At 31.5% G+C, this 17,510-nt stretch overlaps 1 protein-coding gene across 1 annotated transcript in view; it reads right to left on the bottom strand.

Moving 5' to 3' along the window:
• The window catches only part of LOC134684947 (uncharacterized), a 58,191-nt gene that overhangs the window by 3,857 nt on the left and 36,824 nt on the right, over window positions 1–17,510 (bottom strand). The window contains exons 14-17 of the mRNA XM_063544268.1: window positions 10,344–11,122; window positions 8,067–8,097; window positions 2,918–3,189; window positions 679–706 (exon numbers count right to left, since the gene is read on the bottom strand). Coding sequence (XP_063400338.1) covers window positions 679–706; window positions 2,918–3,189; window positions 8,067–8,097; window positions 10,344–11,122 — 1,110 coding nt within the window. The remainder of the gene's footprint in view (window positions 1–678; window positions 707–2,917; window positions 3,190–8,066; window positions 8,098–10,343; window positions 11,123–17,510) is intronic.

Genomic DNA, 17,510 nt, shown 5'->3' with positions numbered 1-17,510 from the left:
TATTAAACTCTTGTATGTTTTAGACACCAGTATCAGACCCTGTTCCACATCTTACATCCGTCGTGTTACTCTGGATAACTACGTTTATAAATCATGCATTAGCAGATTGGTAGTTGACTCTCATTTAACCCTTATATGTTTTCGACATCACTAAATTCGCAAACCATCAGCCATGTAAGTGTTCTTACCATGAAACATGACCGAATTTGAATTTTTGAAATGTAATTGAACACCATTTTCCATGACTAAGGATAGACAATCCTGTTATTGGTTAAGACAATAAAGAGATTGTAAAAATGAAAAAAAAAAAACACAAAGAAAAAAAATTAAGGAGTTCATTAGCGATTTCTGGCTATAGTCTTTACTTTTGCTGATAGATGATGAAGTGTATCTTCTATAGACTTAAGTTTTTTAATACAAAAAGTTGATAATAAATCCTCTTTCGAAGGAAGAAACTGTGATGAATATTCAATTGACAACAACAGATATGTTTTCTCATTTGATATTGGCATTATGCTGCCCTTTCTTTTCCTCCATCTATTGTATTTGTTGCAACAATGGCTACATCAACCAATAAAACAAACGCCATTAAATACCACAATAAATCTATTGTTTCAGTAGTAAACCTATGTTTTGCTATCATCGAAATTTTAATGAGATCTTATTGAAAAAACATACCACACTGTCTATTTCTGGTTCTTTTAACCTACAAATATATTTTAAAAATAAATATAGATTATATGTGTACTGCGTTTAAAGTTGATGATACTACAACATAACAGTGATCTTCTTTACAAAAACTAAGGATGAATTTAAGTGCTACGGAAGGGGAAGCAGATCCTGCTCTTAAGGTGGTTCCCTTCGTGTTGCTCTTTTATAACAAAACCGGTAAATAGTCTAATTCATTAGGTCAGATAAGTGAAAAGGGAAGGGGATTGTAATTACGACGTAAGGAACATATTCGATATCATCTGTATAACGAATATACGATAACGTTCAACCAACTCGTAATGGCGTCCATTCTATTTACGAAGGTATGGTTTCAACTTCACCATTTGAATCTCTTGGTTTACAAATGAAAAGGTAACACTTGGGAAGCTGATATCATGGTTGTTTTAATCGGGAAGCAGTCTAAATGGCTTAATTTAAAATTATTATTTATAGATCTCTTATCTATAATAATAAAACATTAATATCATAATTCACTGTTGTTATACTGATCATCACAATTGTAGTTATGCTGATCCCAATATGGCGGCACACAAAACAGGTAAAATGCATAGTGCTGGCAGTTCATGCAAGTGGACCATGTACAAAAAAACGAGATTCATAACAAATTAGATACCGTGACCTAAAACATTTCTTTACTTGAAAACGAACGTGATTTAAACATTATAGTTTCCATTAATAATGTGTAAACATGGAAAATGGTTGCCTCACACTGTCTTCATGATGGACATTTACCATATATTATTTCTTGTAAAATACAAAGACCAATATTTGTATAAATGATCATGAAAAATTGCAAACTTCCTTATGTTGAAAAAATATTTCGATCACAAATGTTGTTTACACGTTTGTTGTTATCTTTCAATTTTTTTTTTAATTAAATATTCCATTAGCAGAAAGTTCTGCTTAAACCAGTTACTATGATATATACAGTTGCGATAATCCCTCAAGTTATTTGTCTACAAGTTAGTTACGACTATATTCGTACGATAATCTTCTGTACATTTTCAATAGCTATTATTTCGGTAACAAGGTCAAATATGATATTATAAACATACACATAAAACAATACCGTAAATATCAACCTAGCGGATGGGTTTTTCTTTTTAAAGGATGCGCGTACAGGGAGAAAAGGACGATTTATCCTATTTCGATAATAACAAAACTGTAAAACGATATGACAATAGTAGGGCAGGTAATTTACTGCTGACCATTCAAGAGCAACTGAGTTCAACCCTTATTTGTTTTCGTTCGTGTTGCTTTACATAAAGTTATTTGGACTGTTGTTTGTCTTTTCATCATTTTGTGTATTTGACTATAGTTAAACTATAAGTATGCCTTTAATTCAAAATTGTAATATGTCTAAAAATATGAAGTGGTCACATAGAGCAAGATCGCCTTCCTTGCATAACATTTTTTTTCAAATTGCCACTAAGGTTGAACATATAGTTTAAAATGTATAACAATATTTTTGTCAAATTTTTCTGGACATACTATCATGATCATGGACATGAAGGCTTGAAATCTGGGAGAATTTGCACAATTTAAGAGCATTAAAGCAAAAGGACATAACAATAACAGCCATTTGTCAAGCCAAATGTTCGAATTTGTTTATAGTTTTTTTCTTCTTATTTCTACAATTTATGAATACATCATTTTCTTAAACAGCATGTTGATTCCATTTTAGTTATACAGATAGACATACTATAAAAAGATCATGTTGATTTATAAAATCTCGTTGACGATAGTAAGCCTGAAATGTTTGTACATCATACACGTGTTTCGGTAACATAAGACTTGTCCCTCCTCGAAACCAAGACAGTTGGAAAGCCAAATTAAACACACAGTGGAAGAGTTCTTTTAACTTAAAAGTTAGAAAATTTGTGCCAAATAAGAATAACGCCATCCATGCTGTTAGGAGGGGTAAGGTATGGGGGTGCTTTTAGGGGTGGTGGTGGCAAGAAATGTAAAATTTTATTCGATATTTCAAAATCTATCAACACTATAAATTTATACAGAAAATGAAAGAATCATTGATATTTAATGTCAACAAAGACAAGCTGACGAGGTTTATAACAACCATACCCAGTTTCAACATGCAGATTTATACAGAAAATACGTGATTCTTTACACTTAAGTATTCATTTAAAAACCTAAAATTGAAATAAGAAAATAAAATATAGCTTACTTGGCAGAGCATATGGGTCGTTAATTTCATCTTTGTTAAAGCATTCCACATATTCTTGAAAGTTCCTGAACATTTTTCTCTCCAGTTGACCAGTATTCTATACTTGACAATCTGAACACATCTAGGATTATTACTTTTAAGATCATCCCATTCTTGTAAAGCCATTCCAAGATGTATGGCCAATTCTCGTATTGTGGTTTCGTCAAATCTCGATGAAAATCTCTGTAGTTCAATATCACTTGGAATCTGGATCAATGCATCTTCTTGTAAACCTGTTTAAAAAAACACATACCACTAATACTCTGAATATAACTGATATCGGACTGACAATTCCGATCGACCTTTTGAGGACTTAGATTTACAATATAAGCAAGGCAGGACAACCACAAAATATATTGTTTACATAATTAAGGCCGTTACTTTTCTCGTTTGAATTGTTTTACATTGTCATTTCGGGGCCTTTTATAGCTGACTGCGGTATGGGTTTTGCTCTTTGTTGAAGGCCGTACGGTGACCTATAGTTGTTAATTTCTGTGTCATTTTGGTCTTTTGTGGAGAGGTGTCTCATTGGCAATCACACCACATCTTCTATATGTTCTACTTTAATCTCCAATTGACAATGCTGACACCAGTCTGAAACATATATACATTGACTGGGTTGCTATGTGAAGTTTGGTAGTGAATATTCCCACACCTTTGCTAAATTCATTAATAATGTCACATGATGTTCAACAAGAACATATTATTTATTTTTGACCAACCTTGAGACAGATTAAATTAATTTCCTTTTCTACTAATCAGACCTATATTGGTTTGACCATCCATTCAAGTAAAATCCATACAGCTACCAATATCATGACTATCAGAATTATGATAAAAAACATTATTATTGATGTTTGACCAACGTTGAGACAGATTAAATAATTTCCTTAGTCTACGAATCAGACCTATATTGGTTTGACCATCCAATCAAGTAAAATCCATACAGCTACCAATATCATGACTATCAGAATTATGATAAAAAACATTATTATTGATGTTTGACCAACGTTGAGACAGATTAAATAATTTCCTTAGTCTACGAATCAGACCTATATTGGTTTGACCATCCAATCAAGTAAAATCCATACAGCTACCAATATCATGACTATCAGAATTATGATAAAAAAACATTATTATTGATGTTTGACCAACGTTGAGACAGATTAAATAATTTCCTTAGTCTACGAATCAGACCTATATTAGTTTGACCATCCAATCAAGTAAAATCCATACAGCTACCAATATCATGACTATCAGAATTATGATAAAACACATTATTATTGATTTTTGACCAACCTTGAGACAGATTAAATTAATTTCCTTTTCTACTAATCAGACCTATATTGGTTTGACCATCCAATCAAGTAAAATCCATATAGCTACCAATATCATGACTATCAGAATTATGATAAAAAACATTATTATTGATTTTTGACCAACCTTGAGACAGATTAAATTAATTTCCTTAGTCTACGAATCAGACCTATATTGCTTTGACCATCCAATCAAGTAAAATCCATACAGCTACCAATATCATGACTATCAGAATTAAGATAAAAAACGTTATTATAGATGTTTGATCAACGTTGAGACAGATTAAATAATTTCCTTAGTCTACAAATCAGACCTATATTGGTTTGACCATCCAATCAAGTAAAATTCATACAGCTACCAATATCATGACTATCAGAATTATGATAAAAAACATTATTATTGATGTTTAACCAACGTTGAGACAGATTAAATAATTTCCTTAGTCTACGAATCAGACCTATATTGGTTTGACCATCCAATCAAGTAAAATCCATACAGCTACCAATATCATGACTATCAGAATTATGATGAAAAACATCATTATTGATGTTTGACCAACGTTGAGACAGATTAAATAATTTCCTTAGTCTACGAATCAGACCTATATTGGTTTGACCATCCAATCAAGTTAAAGCGTACAGCTACCAATAGCATGACTATCAGAAATATGATAAAGAACATTTTTTTCTATTGCTTTAATATAGGTTGCACTTTGTAAATACAGCTGTTTCTCATACCACGCCTCTTTTGGGGAGATTTAGAATATTCATAGAAAATTTTGTTTACATACTGGTTCCCAGTTATGCTCTCTGTGTTCCATCTCATAGAGGCATAATTTGGGAATGTTACCAGTAAATATACATGTGCATATATTGTTTACATTGAAATATGTGGTAACCCTTCATTCGAGGTAGGGGTAGTTAAGAAAATTAGTGTCAGTTTAAACTCTGAAAAGTTCAGGGCATACAAACGTTGAAAATATGCCGCTCAGCCCTATAGTTTGACCTTTGAAAAAAATTGTAGTGCATATGAACTTTCAATTCAAGAATAAGATTTTTTTCAAAACTTCATAGTAAAAGTGGTACAGTTTTAGCCGTAAAAGGAAATTGCATTGTCAATATTTACAGAACTGCAACCTTAAAAATTAATCGTCAAGCCATTGTCACTGTTCCAATGAGATTAATTAATGTGCGAAATATCTTCCGCAATTTTTGCGAATCAATCAACAGCATGCTTTAACATTCCCTGAATACGCTTCAATTCAAATTAAGAGATTCTACAACTAAAGTTGAATTGAAAACCTTGATTTTAGTAATTTTCAACAAGCAAAGCTATCTCGCAAATTCTGATAAGCGTTTGGTACAAAGGAAACAAAATCCTGAAAGAACTCTGAGAGCATCAGAACCACCCACATGAGCACTAGAATCATTTAGGCAAATTGTCCATAATTCCTACGTTTGTCTTCTGGACAATGGCAATATGGCAATATACTATGCAGAACCAGATCGATTGCTGTATAATTGAAATCAGAATGTCATTGGAGCATGTGGAGCAAAACGGAGAATTTGTACCAAGGATATGCGGAATTCTAACATGACGTCCTTTAAACGCTTTGAGTACACAACCGTGGTAAAATATAAATATATTGTTTGGGCTGTTCCGATCGTACTCTCGCGTCATATGCTTTTTTATGAATGAGCTACTCGACGTCATAAAACGATAACGTCAGAATATAAGCATTTTATGAGAAAATACACGCTTTGTAAAAAGGAAAATCATCACAACAAGGAAACGCAAACAAACGATGCTAAAATGTGTTATATAAGCCATGTTTTGTATATGTTCCGGACCATATGAGTATTTGGACCATACGCGTATGGTCATGACCATATGGGTATATACTCATATGGTCCGACCATACGCGTATGGTCCGACCGTACGCGTATGGTCGGGGTAATTTACACTATGTTACAGTTTACTTTGAATACTTCTAAACTTTTCATATAGTATGACCGTTCATTAAAAAGACGCTATCATATAGGTAATTTTATTATTATATTATAATAAAAAGATTAGCTAAATAAAAATTAGAAGTTTCATATAGGTAATTCTACTTACTTGTCAAAACTATAATAAACACGTTTATACTGAATGTCACTACCGATGGTCATTACCAATTTTTATTACGACTGAATTGCAATATGTCAACTTAAACAAATAAATCCAAAAAAAATCTTCAGAACTGTTACACAAGAAGTCACTGGAAAGTAACATAGTTTATTTATGGTGTCTTGTGAATATGGTGTTTTGCAGTCATTTTACGATATCTGAGATCTAGAGCTTCATAAAAACACCGTAGACATATCGGAATGACACAAGACCTCGGTATCACTGTACATAGCTGCAAAAAAGGCTAACTTTTCACTCGCAAACAAAAGGTGTAAATGAAAAAGATCCTGCACAACCAAGACTTGCAAATGAAAAAAGCTATGATACCGTGTGGAAGTAAATGTCACCCCAACCCTACATGCAAGAATGTAATTAGCGATGAAAACTAAATATGGCATCAATATTTAATCTTAACGTAGTCTTTGATTTATAAAATTAATACTTTGTCATGTATTAAACAATCATTGTTTTTTTTAGATAAAGTTTTTGTATTACTGAAACGTTTATAATGTAATTTAAAAAAAAATACCTATATGGTCCAAATACTCATATGGTCTGGCCCGTTAATAACCAAACGAGTATTATACTCATATGGTCCGACCATACGCGTACGGTTGGACCATACGCGTATGGTCGGACCATATGAGTATACGCATATGGCCATGACCATACGTGTATGGTCCAAATACTCATATGGTCCGGAACATATACACATAAGACATATAAATACACTTATATAAGTTCCTCCAAACCCATCTAAACATGTTATTGTAAATAGTTTTAGCTGCCACTTATTCAGTTTGCTCCGTTCTTTTACGTCAATGTAATAGTGCGTTCATTTATCAGAACGGCAAATAATGCCTTTACCTAGAGCCCTTCGATCCAAAACAATTGTCGTATTTGTTCTATTAGAATCGAAATAATTCATGGGGGCTTAAATATATCTTGATTTTACCACAGGTTGTCCCTTTATGACAAATATTTTACCCTGAGCGATAGCAGGGGGGTAAAATATCGGCATAAAGTGACAACCCGTGGTAAAATCAAGATATATTCAAGCCCCCATGAATTAGTTCTTAATTGATCTGAATCAATTTCCAAACGTAAGCAGATTGTTGCATGTGTAATGTATTAACTTGCCAAAACCGGAAATGAGATCATTCAAACGTGCAGCATATGATGTTTGAGCGAAAATAAACAAACCAAGCAATACAAAAATGAATAAGAAATGTTCAAAAAAGTATACCGAAGAAATCGTTTATAAGATATCAAAGGTTGGGAGAGGACAAAGAACAAAGATAGTATAATAACAATAGGGCAGTGGATGAAAAGAAGTTGATGCTGTTTTTGATAAAATAAGAAGTAAATATAGGATTCCTGATTTGATATCAATTTGATTGAAATTGCAAACAACCCTAACACAAGCAGTTAATGAACATGTTTTGCTCTGAAGGAATTTCGAAGAAAAATGATATCTGATTTTGATTCCCAGCTCGTTGCTGAGGGTCTGGATCTACAACAAGTAGTTCATCAATGTGATTAGGAGCGAAAGCGTCTTTGGGTTGCAGCAAGGTATAAACTAGTGTAATGAACAGATCAGTAATATCTAATTAAGGTTAATTACCTGGACAGTCCTCTTCACATTGTTCTTTTTCCTGAAACATATAAATAAGGCGGGCTATGTTAAACATGTTAAATTAAAGTTAATAGAAAAACAGTGTTGACATCACATCGTGTATTTCCATTAAGGTTTATGACCCCTTCTGTAGCCATTTTTGTACGAACTTTTCAAACTTCAATTGTTGTATCAAAACTACAGATATAATGAATAATATAGATAGGCCATTTTGTACATATTCCAAGGGGAAACTTGATGCAAGGCATTATTTTTTACAGTTTCATTAAATTTAAATGAAAAAGAGGACTTTGTGGCAAATAAATCAAGATTTAAAAAAAAATCCACAGCCTTTAATACAGAGATTTTTGTTATAAAATTTGAAACATAAATTACTTACTTGATTTTCTATGATTTGCAGTGTTTATTTTTTACAAAAAGATCTAAGCAACCTGTAAATTCCAAAACACCTGGTGCTGAGTCCCTAAAGTCGAGCGCACCCTAAAAGGCGTACTGGATTTTGTCCATATTTAAATTTGTTTCAACCAATAACTACATTTATAAACTTGTTTTAAGAAAATCTATGCTAGCCCTGTATGCAGTAATCCTATTTCTATCAGTCATCAAATTGCCAAACATGAGAGTACAAGGATAAAGGCTGTTGATTTTCTATAAAAATCTTGATTAATTTGCCAAAATTTTTTTTTTTTTCTATTAAATGCAATGAAATATTATTCATTATATATGTAGTTTTGATTCAATTGAAGTTTGAAAAGGTCACACAAAAATGGCTACAGAAGGGCTCATAAACCTTAAAAACTTTAACATGATATTGACTATGGTAGATTACTTTCAAATTACAAAGAACCGGTCAACCTGTACATGAAAATATAGAAAGACGAAGCCAAAAGGGTATACATGTATGTATAGATACAGGGTTTCTGCTGGAAATAATAATAAATGTGGCGATTAAAATTCGTCATTTGCAAAAGAATTTGTTTGAAAGAAATATAATATAACTATTTGTTGTCATCCATCTTAGCTTGTTTATTTACTTTTTTCACGGATTTCTCGGATTTTATCCGATCAGACAATACTCGGAATTCGTCTTGAACTCATTAATATTTTGACAGGAAATCAATAATCAGCTGATTGCATTTGATAGGTATCGACAACAAAGTACTAATTAATAAAGGTGTTAATTGTGTTGTTTGACAAAATAATATGATGAAATGGCGTTCGTCACATGTCACATAAAGGATTTATTAACCCCTTGGCGACGCACGTGTTCGAAGCAAACTTTTGACATCTCCTCTCCTTCTTGTGATGATAGTCCAGAAACTAAAACTGTTGTTATAACGAAAAATGTTCAGAAGCAAGAAAAATCTTCGATTTAAACTTTATCCTTTGGCCATGTTCACTTTGCTATAGATAATTAATTTGAGAGAGTACTTTATAAATGACGTGTTTCAAGCATAGTTTTACGTCTCAACTTTTTCATTTACGATGGTCTAGAAAAGGAAAATGTCGTTATGAAGAAATCTATGCAAAAGGTTGGAAATAACCCCTCGAATGAGAGAAACCATTCACTGTAATGACTACACCTTAAATGAGGGATTGATTTCGAGTGATAAAAAGCTTTTGTTTTGTTGTAAAAACCACTTCTTAGTACAAAAGGGCACATATTTTTCTTTTGAAGAAATTTCCCCAAAGAACTGTACATCTTTCTGGTATTATATGGTCAAAACATGTCCAAGAATTTTGTTATATTCCTGGACTTATATCTTATTTATTAAAAGTTAGTGGCTCCTTTTTTAGAAAAGTTGTTCAAAATATAATGAATTTTCCCCTTTTTAAGTTGAAAAAAGTTCTTCTTTTCAAAAGTAAAGGTTTAGTGTTTATTCATTAAATGTAGACTCTAAGATAAGTTTGAGAAAATAATCCCAGAAAACAATGGAGCAAACTCATCTTATTTAGGAGGGAGGGGGGGTAAAAAAAAAGAAAAAAATAATAAAGTGGCGAAAAATATATTTTTTTGCCGAAAATGGTGGCGAAAAAAATAATTGACCCAGTGGAAACTCTGTAGATATATAAAAAAGTCACTGAAATATAATTCTTATCTTTTCCAACATAAACTATCCATCACTTTATTCTATAAAACCTAGAAACAGATTACAAGATAACATTTTAAAACATCACAATTTGTACTTTAGATGAAAACTAGCAGAACCACAAAGAATTCCAAAACAAATAAACTTATTCTATTAAAGCCATATGATTTATTACCTGATCTTGATTCCAAATATTCCACTTTTCTTTAGTATGTACAATCTTGTGTTTATTACAGATCCATTCATCAGTCGTGAGTGCTGCCTCTTCAGTTATATGGCATTCTAACCTAGAGCATGCATATTCAATGTGGAAGGGTAGTTTTTGGCTGATAGATGTGGCCTGGACTGTGGACTTATAGAATTCTGAGATTCTCTCCAATGTTGTATACATGCATTCCTTGATACCAGTGGCAATATCTGGCACGATCAGTCCATTGGAGGTTTCATGGACTATGTAGAGCAATATCTTGTTACCTTCAACACACACTACAATATCATGTGCTTTATCGAATGATAAACCAACGAATCCTGAAAACAGGAGTTGTTTTTCTTCATATGTCTTCACAGCCCACATGCTGAGACATGCGCTAATGAGACGATTTGGTAAGGCTGGTGGTATTATTGTCCCTTTGAATACAAATGCTAGACTAATGGCTTTCTCTGGTGTGCATTCGTGGGTCATGAATCTTGTGTCATTTCTTTGAGTGAGCATACAGGGAACAAAGAAGTTTTCCACTGGTAACCGACTTCCCGTATTAGTATCATATCTACGCTGCTCTGATAGAATATCAAGGTGGATAAGCATATCAAATATGAACTCTTTGTAGGGTGATATCTTATTGAAGTGCTTTTGTTCCCAAATAAGATAAAGATCTTTTCTTTGTATTATTCCACTTTCTGACATCTTTTCGAAAGTGTTTCTAATAAGGCCTTTCTTTGGCCAGAAGGCAATATCTGTAAAGTAAAATTGAAACAAAGTACAAATTTAAAAAGTTTTAAACAAATCTTATGATAAAAAACTAGCTCAAAACACAAAAAGAAAAAATCATTTGAAGGAAATAATTTTGTGACCTCTAAAAAGAGTTTACTTACGATGTCGGGACATACATGTGACTAATTTGTAAATCTTGTCTTGCTGATTATGTCGGCTTTTTTTGTTTCCATCTTTCTTTTATACTTTTTTTAACTAAATAGGCAAAGATTTAAAACAAAAGACTGTTATCATTTGCCATTTAAGGGCACTCACTCCTATAAAACGACGTCTGACAGTTTTTACAGAATAGCTTATTACAAGATATCAACCTTTTGATAATGTTTGGCACTGTCATATTTTCTCTCTATTCATTTTTTATTACAATAAACAAAGCTTGCATTTCGTCCCTATGTTCAATCTTTGAACCCGTTTAAAAAATATATATACTCTAATAACACTGATAATGACTTTGGTCTAATTTGTTTAAGTTTTGCTAAGAGGTTACAAACATTACGATGATGTTTTGTATAGGTAAACGAACAACAAATAGTGAGAAAAGAGGTGAACAAGGGATACTAAACAGATCTACAAATTAACAAACATAACAGATTGCATTAAAAGTAAAAAGAATACATTGTTGACAATATAATGAAATGTTATGCAACTGTCAGGAATATGACTGTATTCGATTTGTCTGATGTGTTTCAGCTTTTGATTTTGACATTTAATAAAAGACTTTCCGATTTGAATTTTTATTGAAGTTCAGCACTTTTGTTATTTAACTTTTTAGTTCATGATTTATCAATGATTTTTGAGATTCATTTTTTATTTTCGATTTGGGTGGATAATTTTTTTAGTGTTTCTGTACTTTTTGTTATAGCAGAATTGAAACGTTTACAGTCAACAGAAAGACTTGTCAATCTAGCTGGACATCATATTCTGACTCGGAGCGTTCTAGTTATAACGCATACTCTTGATGCGTACTAAGCAGAGAAAATGGCAAATATCAATGTTCATGTATTTAGTTTGACTAAATTTTGGGTTCGAGTCAAACTTGATACTACAATTAACGACTTTATTGAAGTTTTTAATTGTTTTGGTTAAATAAATATATTCGAGATCTTATATTGATAAAAAAAAATGGTATTATGCAATGTTTTCTTTTACAAACTACAGGGATGACCTATACTAGCTGATCATTAAAATAAAGGCAGAAAATAGGAAGATCTTAATGTTCTGATCATGTTTGACCTACTTCTATTTTCCCTATCTATCATACGTAATGATATTGAGACCATTAACACATGTTAACCTTATGTATTATTTTGCAGCCATTTGAATGACTGACAGCAGCGATACAAGCACAAACTCTTTAGAAAAGATACTCCAATGAACATTTGGTTGAATTGTTTTAGTAGTTTCAGAGAAGAACATTTTTGACATCAAGAAATGGCAATTGTCAGGTGATCAAGTCTTTGTTTCACTGCCTTTTGTATCTGTGATTGTTTATATGTAAGGCCTTTTATCTTAAAACTTTCATTTGTACAACTTCAAACATCATATCCAGTATTATAATTGGTTGATTTATGAGTCTGTGTTTGAGAATTTTTCTAGAAAGTTTTAGAACTGCAAATTTTTAGTTTTGAAAGTCTTTTGAATTGTTTTGACAATCATCTAGCCTAATTAAAAAAAAAGAAGATGTGGTATGATTGCCAATGAGACAAATGTCCACAAGAGACCAAAATGACACAGACATTAAGAGGCAATGCCAGAGAAAACCAGGCAGAACTTGGAAATTTTGTTCAACAGCCTTTTTGAGATAAACATGTTTTTGTAATGTATCCACCTTGTTTTGTTGGGAAATGACATTTTAAAAAGTCATATTGGGTTATTATGTATAAAAAAATGAATTTGATTTTTCAGTAAATTTGACTGTATATATAGGGAAATAGGGGTATTAATTTCTCAACAAAAACAGCCTACAATATAACAATTGATATATATTCTAAAAGATGACCATGAATACAGCAGGAAATGATAATAACATATTTGGTATCTGTTGATATGGAAATGTTCTAATGCAGTAAACTGTCAGGAAACTGCAGTTTACTTTCGTCTTTTTGGTGTTTAGACATACCAAAAGTGATGCTCTTCATTTTAAAAACCGATAAAGGTTGTAACCAGCTGGTAATGTTTTGATAGAAAAATGAACTTCTGTTGTTTATTTTTATACATAATTGAACATTTTGATAAGATTTAAGAAAAGTACATAACTTTGTGGTGTTGGGAAACTTATTTCCCTCACCAGGAGATTGTTGCATACATGTACGGGTGATCATTTCCAGACAGAGGCAGTTACAATATCTGTACGGGAATGAGGATTATTTATAAGACTGAAATTATTGTATTATTTGCTGGAAATGTGGAATATGAGGAATTTAAAGCCATCCATGAGTAATTTTTGATGATTCATCTGGACAAATGCTGGAAATATACAGTTTTCTCCCACCTTAAAACAGTACATGGTATATCATGGACACCAAAAGCAAACTATAAAGATCTAAATGCCATACTTTTGTGCATCTTGAAAACTGGAAAGGCGGATCACTTTGAAGCAGATGATAGTGTTTAAAAGAATTCTTTGCGACAGTTATACCAGTTGGAACAGGTAATAGTTTAAATTATGAAAGTTTAAAATTACTTCTCGGATAAATCATGTGGCCCGTTCAATAATTTTAATACATCCCCCCTTTCCCTCATATTTTTAGTTACAATGTGAAATTATTCTCTGCAAATGTATGATCTGTGCTGAAAGCAATTTTATTCATCATGTTCAAACATTTTTTGAATAGGATAATAATTTAAAATAAAAAAAAAAAAAACTACATGTATCAGACTCAAAAGTTACAAAAAAAAAGAAGATTTGGTTATGATCATGATGATTGCCAATGAGAAAATCACATGTACAACTATCCTCCAACTATTAATTTTCTGTAATTTTGATTGCTTCATATACAGTGTACCTATATATCATGACATATGAAAGACACACATACATTTGTATATGGAAAAGTGGTTATCATGATTACATATATATTTATTTATAAAAATAAAACTTGTACAATTACAAGGATTTCAAACTTTTAACATTTAGTTCAAAACTGAAAAAAATATTTTAAAATTAGCACATTTTGAGATCTTGTCATTAGAATTTAGATACATTTGTACATGTACATGTGTGATCCTGAAGCGCATACTATAAAAGTTTAATTTGACTCAAATATATCAAGTAAAGTTGTTTAGTAATTAGTTAATCACAATTTACCTTTCTGCTTTAAAGTGTTCATTTAGATCATTTTATACATTAACCTGTCCATTTAAAAATAGAATTAATCATACAAAAAAGTTTTGTAACTTTGAATGTTTTAATGTAGTAAGATGCTAACAGCTCATTATATATTTTCCAGTGGTTCTTAAGATAAGAAAATAACTAATTTGATTTTAAATACAATTTTCCAAATTCAATTCAAAGAATAATTGATCACCTTATAATCTGTTATTTCTTTAAACAGATAAAAGATACATCAGATGACAGACTTACATATAGAGGAGCCTATAATTAGAGGAATGGATCAACTTGATTTCGAAGTTAACCTACTGCATTAATATGAAAGTTCATAAGTGAGTACCAGTATCTCTTAAAGCACATTTTTTACATGTTTATCTTTATTTTGATAAAGTACCATATGAGATAAAGTATGTGAAATCTTAAATCCTGTAAATATACTAGACATTACATCAGTACATAATGTAAATCAGAATAAGAATGCATAACAAATGAATTGTTAAACATTCTAATATGACCAGTGTCAGCTTAATTTAAGAACAAATTAAAACACAGATGACACACACATAAAAATTAATGAGACCAAGTGTGTATTTTCCAGATATGCAAGAAGGGTTTTTTTTAATCTCTCACTACAAATGTATTTGAAGTCCTGAATGTGAAATCTTCTAAAAAATTATACTAAACTTCAAATATGTGTACTTAAATATATGTATATAATATTAAAATTCATCTTATTTAATATAATTAATTTAAAACATTTTCAAGCAAAAAACTGATGTATAAATGTATAGCTTGACTATTCCTTCATTTGTTTTCAGGTGACTGAGCTTAAAGAAAATCACACATGAAACTGTAACCAGTTTGGGAGACTCATACAACAGAACATTTCAACATTAAGTTTTTTATGTATATGTTTGACTTTTGGTAATATTTTGGAAGTTACTTTAGTAATTGAGAGACCTCAATGTTGAAAATGACAATTTTGATAGAGGACAATTTTTAGAATATCAACTTAGTTGTTTATGGATCTTTATCTTTTAAAATATTACTGGGTGTCTGAATGAATATTTCAATTTTTTCTGAAACTATTTAGATATTTATCATGTTTCATGTGTTTATATAGGCAAATATTTATACATGTCATTTATGTTATGCAAGGGTGTATATGAATTTCTAAAAAGATGTATATATGTGTTGATAAAATAAGTTCCAAATTATTACAGAGTAACAGAAAATGGGATCAATTTATATTAAAACAAATCTGTTAAAAGGAAATGAAAAGTCAAAAATTGTATTTTTTAAAATAATTGTGTTAACATTTTTGTGCTATTTAGAAATATGTACACCAAAAAAAATAAACTTTAATATAAGTATCAATGTAGTATGCCCTTGTTATTTTTTGTTTTGTCATGTTTGTGCAGTACATGCATTTGAATCTTGATCAAATTTTATGGATTGAATTAATAAACAGCCAATTTCAAGGCTACATGTACCTATCACAGTTCTCTTTAGGCCATAATCATTGTGATGTATGGGAATAATTCTCTGTTGTCATATTCCGACTTTTATACAAACCAAGTGATGAAGATAAAGGGTGCTTCTATTTCCAAAGGTTTTGAAGAAACTGCTATGGAACACAATAAAAATCAGAAGATGTAGTATAACAGTGGCGGATCCAGAAATTTTCATAAGAGGGGGCCCACTGACTGACCTAAGGGGGGCCCGCTCCAGTCACGCTTCAGTGATTCCCTATATGAGCCTCCCTGCCCCCCCCCTAAATCCGCCTCTGCATAATTGTAATCAGACAACTCTCCATTAAGAGACCATACAATGTAAAAGTTAATAGTAATAGGTACAGCCTTCAATAAAGAATTAAACCAATCTGCATAATCATATTTGATTTTGCAAAAACAAAGAGCATGCTTATTTATAGATTTTGTCACTATGAATTATATACATGCATGTACTAATGTATTCATGTGGTGTCTGTCCTTGATTTGAAATCCCCCCCCCCCCCAAAAAAAAATAAAATAAATAATTATAAATGGACAAGATCCATGGTCATGATGGTCATGCCAGTTGGGAGTTCAGAATATATAAGGTTGAGAAATGAGGATCTAATCATTTATTACTCGACCGCAAACAATTTTTGGGAATGTATAATGGTATGATGTCGTCATTGTTGTTGTCTGAAGACACATTGGTTTCTGGACAATAACTTTAGTTTAAATTAATGGATATCTATGAAATTTTGTTATAAGGTTCAATTCCCCTAAAGGAAGGTTTGGATAAATTTGGGGATGATGGTCCTTGGAACACAACAGATTGTCTTGAGAGGCTGCACACATGTGCCAAATATCAAAAGATTTTGTCAAAGGGCAAACAGATAATGCTCCTGACACAAAATTGTAAACAAAAGTCATCTTTTTACTTTGAGGTCAAAGGTCAAAGTACAGCAAAAAATTGTATTATAGGTATCTGTGGCATTGACTTATGATCTAGATGCCAATTCAGTGAGAATTTTCTTGCATCTTCCAACTAAGTACTTTCATGGTGAAAATTTGAACAAAAAAAGGCCTACAGGAAAGGAATAGTGTACATGTTATGTTTGCTATGGCAACCAAAGGAACAAAGTGGCGACAAGACTACAACTTTTTTTCTTTATTTTTTTTCATCAAAAACTATCTTAAACATGATAAATACAATAAAGATGCAAAAGTGTATGGTATTTTGCCATTTAATCCATGTAATACCATTTTGCCAAATCATAATTTTCTCAATATTACAATTTTCCTTATTTTTTTGCATTTTTTTACTGAACTGTTTTAAAAAGAGTAAAAAAGATACCAAAAATTGTACTTTCATTATTTGTATGCCCCACCTACGATAGTGCCTCCGTTCGTCTGTCCGTCCGTCCGTCTGTCCCGCTTCAGGTTAAAGTTTTTGGTCAAGGTAGTTTTTGATGAAGATGAAGTCCAATCAACTTGAAACTTAGTAACATGTGCCTTATTATATGTTTT

This window comes from Mytilus trossulus, chromosome 9, assembly GCF_036588685.1.
Source record: "Mytilus trossulus isolate FHL-02 chromosome 9, PNRI_Mtr1.1.1.hap1, whole genome shotgun sequence".
NCBI classification, from domain to species: domain Eukaryota; kingdom Metazoa; phylum Mollusca; class Bivalvia; order Mytilida; family Mytilidae; genus Mytilus; species Mytilus trossulus.
This window is presented reverse-complemented; position numbering and strand designations above follow the sequence as displayed.